At 34.3% G+C, this 9,246-nt stretch overlaps 1 protein-coding gene across 1 annotated transcript in view; it reads left to right on the top strand.

Annotated features, from left to right (window-relative positions):
* Positions 1-9,246, top strand: part of LOC107711371 (dedicator of cytokinesis protein 1-like) — a 275,068-nt gene that overhangs the window by 102,044 nt on the left and 163,778 nt on the right. Inside the window, exons 22-24 of the mRNA XM_016516364.1 lie at positions 2,120-2,190; positions 5,877-5,983; positions 7,063-7,067. Coding sequence (XP_016371850.1) covers positions 2,120-2,190; positions 5,877-5,983; positions 7,063-7,067 — 183 coding nt within the window. The remainder of the gene's footprint in view (positions 1-2,119; positions 2,191-5,876; positions 5,984-7,062; positions 7,068-9,246) is intronic.

Genomic DNA, 9,246 nt, shown 5'->3' with positions numbered 1-9,246 from the left:
GTTCTGTAATCAGCGGTAAATCTCCATCACGTGTGTGCTTTCACATTGAGCAGCATTAACTACACAGAGCCGTTGTTCACTGACGAGCTGCGCAAAACCACATTCATATTCGCGCGATTTTTTGCGCAGCTCGTCAGTGAACAACGGCTCTGTGTAGTTAATGCTGCTCAATGTGAAAGCCCGCAGGTGATGGAGATTTACTGCTGATTACAGAACCGGTTTTCTGACAAGAATCGCATGCGATTTATCGTGCAGCCCTAATTTCAAAGTACGTCAGAATTTGACACCATGATGAGGATCAAACGGGAAGGAGCAGCTTTAAATCCAGATCTGTAAACTCTCAGGACTCACATCTTCTGGTGTGACTAGAATAAAACCAGACATTTATCAGCTGAATAGCAGTAAAGCTGTTTTATTAAGAAGCTGTGAGTTGAGTCTTTCCTAAACAAGGTTTTAAAGCTTCCACATGTTGATTTTTGCCAAGTAGGATGTTTTCATCAGTTGAAATCTGTTGTTGATCCTTGAACAAGATTCCTGTCGAACTCATATCAAAGACAGATGAAACTACCTATACAAACCAAAAAGCTGTTGAATGTGCAATCCCAAAATCTGATTGAATATTGTTCTAGCATTTATATAAGGAACATACATGAACACAACCTAGTTGGAAAATCAGGTGAGGTCACCAAGATCAACATCCTTGTGAGTACTGGAAGAGCCAAACAGATTTATATCAGCTGGAGAAACTGATCAATAGACATTCCCTGCATCAAATTCTGGGAAAATATGCTTGTGTAGTGATCGATGTGTTTTAGATGGACAGGTGTGACTTTCACAAATTCTGGACATTTGACTAGATTGATAGAGGAAATTTATTTTATGTATGTATTTATTTATTTATTTATTTGTTTGTTTTTTACACCATGAAACTTTTATCTCATACCTTATTTTTACCTTATACCTTATTTTTTCATTTATTTATTTTTACAGATTTTTTTAACCTGCTGTATTTCACATTCTGAAACTTGTTTGTTTGTATTTATATTTTTATTAATTGTTTGGTTTTATATTTATTACAGACATTGTATTTCACATTCTTAAACTTTAGATTTTAAGTCATTTTTTATTTATTCATTTTATTTTACATGCTGAAATGTTTTATTTTTTTTCAGACTATGTATTTCACTTTCTGATAAACTTTGGTTCGTTCGTTCGTTCATTCATTGTGATTTCAGCCGTTGTATTTCACATACTCAAACTTGGTTTCTGGTTGCTTTATTTTTATTTATTTTTTATTTATTTATTTGAATTTATGCATTTGAGATTTATTTTATTTATTCATTTTATTTTACATGCTGAAATGTTTTATTTTTTTTCAGACTATGTATTTCACTTTCTGATAAACTTTGGTTCGTTCGTTCGTTCATTCATTGTGATTTCAGCCGTTGTATTTCACATACTCAAACTTGGTTTCTGGTTGCTTTATTTTTATTTATTTCTATTTGAATTTATGCATTTGAGATTTATTTATTTATTTCAAACATTGCATTGCATTTGACATGATAAATGCCAGTTGCTCGTTTGGACCATTTGTTGGTTGAGAGTAAGTTAGTGCTCAGATTTCTAGATGAGTGTTTGTCAGTAGTTAAGTGTTAAGAGCAGCAGTTAGAGGAGATGGCACACATTCTCATGACTCATTGATCATCTATTGATCGGGGTGTTGGAGAGTATTTCAGTATTTGTGTTTTATAAGTGTCTTCTCTGCGTGAGGTTCATCTTTCATTGACAGCGCTCTCCTCAGGCTGTTCAGCACAGCTGGATTTGCTCTGAGCACAGATGGACTGATGGGAATCACAGCAGTAGTGTCTCTGATAATCATTAAATGAGGCTCTTGACACCTTCATGTAGTTCCTTGAACAATGTGAAGTCACTCCGGTTCCTCATTGTTCATCGTGTTTGGACAGCAGAATTCATCAAAATTAACACAATCCTCTAAAATGATTTCTTTCTTATGCTGACTAACCCTGATTTTCCCCTCTTTTTCAATTTATTTAGCATGTTTTATAGGATTTTTAGAGCATTGATCATGCTAATATATATATATTTTTGTGAATTCTAGGGTGCTGCACTGAAATACGTCCCAACTATCGTCAATGATCTGAAACTGGTCTTTGATCCAAAGGAGCTCAGGTGAGTTTATCAGACATTGTTTATATGTTTAGTGAATATCCTTATATATATATATTTTGAATTAAGACTTTTATTAACTGTTGTTGTTAGTAGCGTGTTTTATGCATGTTTGCACACAGCCAAAAGTAAATAGAGTTTAAGGAAAAGTCAGTGTTTTGCAGCAGAGTTTATGGAGTGTTGTGAGCAACAAATTAAAAAACTATTTTTATTTTATTTTATTATTTTAATTTGTCTCATTCCATTATTTAATTTTAATTGTATTTACAATAATACAAAAATTCCCTTCTGAAATAAATCATTAAAATAAATTAATAAACAAACAAACAATCAAAGGATATTGTTGCCCTTCCTGCCTCATCTTTTTAAGCTGAAATTTGGATGTTATCCAGCTAATAATTGTGTTCAGTTTATTTTATTTTAGTTTTATTTTAAATTTTTACTTTATATTGTATTTTAATTTTAATTTTATATTATGTTTATTTTATATTGTTTTTTTTACCGAAATGTCTTTATAAGATTTAAACACGCAAATTATTTTCTGAAATTAATAAAGTAAGTACAAATTATATTGTTACTCACCCTACCTCATATTTATTTAGCTGAAATTTGATTGTCATTTGGCCAGTAACTGTATTGACTTAGAATTACCCTTATTTTATTCTTGTTTTTTTACTTTTTATTTTTTTATTTTGTTTTGTTTTATTTTATTTTATCCTATTTTATTTTATCCCAATTATTGTTTTCCTTCATTTTAAAACACAAAAAATCCTCTTCATACAACAATCTTGTCTCTCATCCTGTCTTCCTCTCCTCATGTCTCCCTGTCCATCCCGTCTCCCTCTCCTTATCTCTCTCTCTCTGTCCTCATCCTGTCATTTTTCTGTTTTCTTCATGCTGTCTCTCTCACAAACAAAAACCAATATAGTTATCCTCACCCTGTCTCTCTTTCCCCATGTCTCTCACTGTTCATCCTGCTTCTTATTTCATCCTGTCTCTCTAGCTGCTGGTCCTCATCCCATCCGTCTCTCCTCATGGCTTTCGTCTGCTCCCGTGTGTCTGTCTCTCTCTAAGTGACTCTGATGAAATCAGGTGTGAGTGATGGAGTTCTTCAGTCTGATGCTCCTCAAACACTAGATCCGATTGTTATTAGCATCTTTCTGCCCAATGGAGTTTGTATGTCATTACCGTTACCACATCGCTTTGCTGCTCAAGTATTTTTCACACGCTTTAGATTCAAAACACAATCAGTGCAAAGTGATCCCGTTGCCGTGGAGACGCGGCGGTCACTCGCCCATCCCGTCTGCTGGTCTGGATAATGCGTTCCTCCCTGAGTGGCATTATAATGGAGCTACGTCGCTCTTGTGATGGCTACATTTACTGCACACACACACACACGGTGAGAGATGATGGCATGAATCCTGCTGCGTCTCAGGAGTTTAGCTGAGGACGGCCTTTCCTCACCAAACCAATTTTCCTTGACATGACATTTTCACAAGGTGTTTTGTAACAGCGGGATTCTTGTTAGATTCCCTGAGTAATTTGTGTGCCTTGTGTAAGTGATGTTTCAGACTGAGAGCTGTTGAATGGAGTGTGCATGCATATAAAGTAGTTATCTGTGAACTAGTGGTCAGCAGCTTCTCTTCTCGTCTCTTCTCGTCTCGTCTCTTCTCTTCATCCCTTGTTCTTTAATCCTGCTGGTTCTCTCTGTGTTGGAGAGTTTGCTGGGGTTAAGAGGATTTCATCTTCTCCTGTGTCTCTTCAGTCTCCTGTGCTTCTCTTCTCTACCAGAGAGAAAACCTGGCCTTTACTTTCTCTTCTCTTTCCCTTTTCCTTATTTCTTTTACTTCACTTTTTCATGACTCACCGTTTGCATTCTATTTATTTCCTGACTCACTTTTGCCTTTTTCTTTTATTTTTGTCCTTTTTTTTCTTTTCCTTTACCTTTCTGTTTTCTTTTCATTTTTCATCATGTTTTCAGTTTCTTGATTCACTTTTTCCCTTCCCTTGTTCTTTTCTTTTTTCTTTTTACTTTAACCTTTTAATTGAGCTTTTTCTCTTTTCTTATCTTTTTATTTTGCCTTTCCTGGCTTACTTTTCATTGTTTTCTGTTTCCTTTTCCCTGTCCATTTTTTTTCCCTTTTGACTTTATTCTTTCTTGTTTCTCTTTTTTGTCTTTATTTTCCTTATTCCTGACTCACTTTTTGCTTTCCCTTTTAATTTACTTTTCTTTTCCTTTCCTTTCCTTTATCTATTTTATTTCCCTTTTTCCTTTACTCACTTTATCCTTTCCCTTTTTCCTGTTCCTTTTCCCATTTCATTTTCTTTTCCACTTTAGTTTTCTTTTTCCCATTTCATTTCCTTTCCTCAATTTTTTCTTTCTTTTATACTTTTCATTGTTTTCTGTTTCCTTTTCCCTGTCCATTTTTTTTCCCTTTTGACTTTATTCTTTCTTGTTTCTCTTTTTTGTCTTTATTTTCCTTATTCCTGACTCACTTTTTGCTTTCCCTTTTAATTTACTTTTCCTTTCCTTTCCTTTATCTATTTTATTTCCCTTTTTCCTTTACTCACTTTATGCTTTCCCTTTTTCCTGTTCCTTTTCCCATTTCATTTTCTTTTCCACTTTAGTTTTCTTTTTCCCATTTCATTTCATTTCCTCAATTTTTTCTTTCTTTTATTCCTTTTCTTTACCTCTTGTTTCCCCTTTACTTGTTTCCCCTTTTTACTCTTTTCCCATTTTCCTTTCCTTTTTCCTCACCTTGGCTTTCCCTTTTTTCTTTCATTTTTCTTTTCTTGGACTTTTTTCCTTTGCTTTTTCATTCCATTTACATTTTTCCTCACCTCCTTACCTCCTTCGTCTTTCTCTTTCATTTGCTTACCTTCCTATTTATATTCCTGTGGTATAATATGCGGAGCCAAAAGTAAGGAAGTCATTGATTCACCCTGATTCTGTGACTCTATCAGAACATGAATCTGTTTGTTGAGCATCCTGAGTAATAGCATGAGTTTGGGACGGGACTTTTGTTTGAATGACCAATGATGGAAGAGCCAGTTCAGGAAAACTGCTTCAGGAAATATGTTTTGCACTTTTCACTATCACTGAGGACAGAAAAATGACTGGAGGCCTGGTTAGCACACACCGTGTTAGCATTGCACTGTTTGCTCAGAGTTCATTGTCACAGAAGTGTGTTTGCTCAGCAGAGAGGGCGTGGGTCCCCCCCCCCCCACACACACACAGACCAAACAAACGCTGAATGAGGCCATCTCTGAATTCTGTCATCGTCTGCCAGACCACTCTCATCCCGCTTTTTTCAAGTGCCAGTTCTTTCCAGAAAAAGATCCGCTGCTCTCCTGTTGTGCCCTGGAGGTATAGCCCACAACACTTAGCATGTTTTAGAAATGAGCTGTCACTTCAACAGCAAATGAAGATGAGAAGAGAGGAGTGTTACAAACTCTCTCTCTCTCTCTCTCTCTCACTCACTCACTCACTCACACACACACCTACCTGTTAGTGTTAACGAAATTCTGTGTGTGTGTGTCTCTCTCTCTCTCTCTCTCTCTCTCTCTCTCTCTCTCTCTCTCTCTCTCTCTCTCTCTCTCTCTCTCTCTCTCTCTCTCTCTCTCTCTCTCTCTCTCTCTCTCTCTCTCTCTCTCTCTCTCTCTCTCTCTCTCTCTCTCTCTCTCTCCAGTAAGCTGTTCAGTGAGTTTATTCTCAAAGTTCCTCTGGGGCGTCTTGTGAAGCAGAAGTTGAACTGCATGATTGACATCGTCCACAGCAACCTGTTTACTCAGCATGGTACGTATACACACACACACACACACACACACGTGTTCTCTCTAAAGGTCACTGTCTGACACCGGCTGCATGATAGTGTTTTCATGCTGTGAGCTGCGTGTGATGCTGTGATTGGTGCGTTTTGTGGAAATGCATCTCTTCTGATGTTATTGATGGGTAAAATATGAGCCCTTATGTTTACAGTGCAGTGGTATATGCTTTTTAACTTGACCTGCCCAATAGAAATTTTTATTTTATTTAGAAAAATTATTAGCACGTAACATTTTATTTTATTTTTTTGTATTTTTGAATCAATTAGATGCAACCCTGGAAAAGCATAAGAGACATTAAAAAAAATCATGCTGACCACATTGTTATGCTTATGTCTAAAAAATAAATAAATAAATGTTACGTGCTTGATGTTAAAGAGGGATGATACCGTAACATTTAAGTGCGACAATTGTTACTGGGTGTGGAACAGATCAAATATGACACTGAAGAGTAGTACGTTTCAGAAAACTTTACTGGACGCGTTGTGTGAAGGGGTACAACTAATTATAAAATGAAAAAAAAAAAAGAATATGAAATTTAGCACAAAAAAGGAGTGTCACCCAAATCAAAGAAATAAACAAAACAAAACAATCCTTATACCTAACCTCTAAACTAACTAACAAGGGGAAAAAAAGGTATGAAAATAAAACCGAAATCTTCGGCGTATACGACGCTCCAAATTGAACTCCTCTTAACTAGAAACAGAAATACAAGGGTGGCGTAACACTCACAAACCTAATCTAACAATGTACGAGCTAATCTAATCAAGAAACAAAACGAAGAGTATCATAACAACGATTTACTAAATATTCAAATTATCACCAAAGACGTGTTTGGTTAAGTAGCTCGATGCATTCTTAACTTTGAACTTGACGCATAGTAAAACTGTAACTCTAACACAGACATCAGCGTAATCTTTCACATAGAATTCGATACAAGTCAATAACCAAAGAACGAATCTATAAATAGATCAAATCACACAACACAAAGCATGACTCCGTAAGACAAGATGCATTAAGCATCGGGAGACAACTGGCGTCGAACACGAGACTGCTGACTTGGAGCACAAGGTACACTGGCGTGGCGCACAAACACACAATTAGCTCGAGGCCTCAAATACAGCCGGCACGTCAGCGGATTGGCAGAGCATCATGACGTCAGAATGATGATTGACAGTCTAGTCAACCAATAAACAAAGACCTAGAAGTGCGGTAAGAAATAACACAAAAAGACAGGAGAGCAAGAAAAAAAAAACAGAATATAAACAAAACACACGTGGAATGTAACGATGGATAAGAAAATTAAATTAGACACAAGTGTGATTAAAAAGTGTTACTAAAATATGATCAGTAAGCAACTTATGTTTTTACATTACTTTAACTCATCAAAATAAGTTGAGCAATTTCAATGTTTTTATAAGTTACTTGAGATTCAACTAGATTTTTAGAGTAAGCTTAATATAAAGTTGAAATTACTTGTACATCCAATTTGATAATACTCAAAAATTTAAGGCAGCAACTGAACTTTTTTTTTAAGTTGAAATGGGTGGGAATTTTTTTTCCAATTGTTTTTCTCTGCTGATTGCAACCCCTTAAAACTGATCTTCCACTCATTTTTGTCTCTCAATATACTAGTTAAGAATCACTTTATTGTATCATATTGATGCCTGATTTAAGAAGCACATATAATTGCTTTAATTATGATGCAGTTGTCTATAGAAAGTTCTGTATTGGGACATTTCTTGCAGAAATCCAGGTAATTCTCATGAATGTTTGTGAATGGAATGAATGATGCAGTGTGTAAGGATGTTGTGTGTGTGTGGTGTTAAAGCAGTGACATATGGCAGCTCTGCGGGTAGATTGTAAGTAGATGCACGTCATTCAGCAGTAATTATCTGTGGATGTGTCTCCTGTTCTGACTTAATTAAATCTCTCATCATGCGTTCATGCGCTGTCTCATGCGCTTCAGTCTCTCTCGCTCTCGTAAGGAACGCCATAAAGAAATCAGGATTTAATGAATGAGACCAATAAATAATTTGATTCATTTCAAAGTATAAATAATCAGATTATTTGGTAAATAATCCACAATAGATATGTATGTATTAATAAATGAATTTAACAAAATGATATTGGAGATTGGACACATCATCTATGAAATACGAATATTTTATATATAATTTATATATAATAATAATTTATTTGTTTGTTAAATTATAATAATTATTATTTTTGTTAGTTATTACTTTATTTTTGGTGGGAGAGTTCTCATGTGCAGCAACTTATATATTATATTGGATTGTATTGTATTATGAAGATTTGTCAAGCTTCAATGACCTGGCTAATATAATATATATATTTACATTTTATATTTTATTCTATTTTATACATCGATGTCTACATGGGCTTATTTTTCCAGTTCAGACCTTACTAAATAAAATAATTTAGTTAACTTTAAATGACCTAGATGAGTTTTTATTTTATTTTATTCTATTTTATTTGTTTGTTAAATTATATTTTTTTATTATTATTACTATTTTTGGAAGAGTTCTCATGTACAATGAATAAAATAAAATAAATAAAGATTTGACCAGCAAACATATTTTTGTAAGCTGGTTAAATAATAGTAATGTTATTTAGTTGACTGATTTTTTATATATTTTTTTTCGTTTAGAGTTCGTCAGTGTGGTGTTAAAGCAGTGACATATGGCAGCTCTGCGGGTAGATTGTAAGTAGATGCACGTCATTCAGCAGTAATTATCTGTGGATGTGTCTCCTGTTCTGACTTAATTAAATCTCTCATCATGCGTTCATGCGCTGTCTCATGCGCTTCAGTCTCTCTCGCTCTCGTAAGGAACGCCATAAAGAAATCAGGATTTAATGAATGAGACCAATAAATAATTTGATTCATTTCAAAGTATAAATAATCAGATTATTTGGTAAATAATCCACAATAGATATGTATGTATTAATAAATGAATTTAACAAAATGATATTGGAGATTGGACACATCATCTATGAAATACGAATATTTTATATATAATTTATATATAATAATAATTTATTTGTTTGTTAAATTATAATAATTATTATTTTTGTTAGTTATTACTTTATTTTTGGTGGGAGAGTTCTCATGTGCAGCAACTTATATATTATATTGGATTGTATTGTATTATGAAGATTTGTCAAGCTTCAATGACCTGGCTAATATAATATATATATTTACATTTTATATTT

The sequence above is a fragment of the Sinocyclocheilus rhinocerous genome, unplaced genomic scaffold, assembly GCF_001515625.1.
Source record: "Sinocyclocheilus rhinocerous isolate Xijiao unplaced genomic scaffold, SAMN03320098_v1.1 scaffold402, whole genome shotgun sequence".
Taxonomy (NCBI): Eukaryota; Metazoa; Chordata; class Actinopteri; order Cypriniformes; family Cyprinidae; genus Sinocyclocheilus; species Sinocyclocheilus rhinocerous.
Note: the sequence above shows the minus strand (reverse complement) of the source record. Positions and strands in the feature narration are given on the sequence as shown.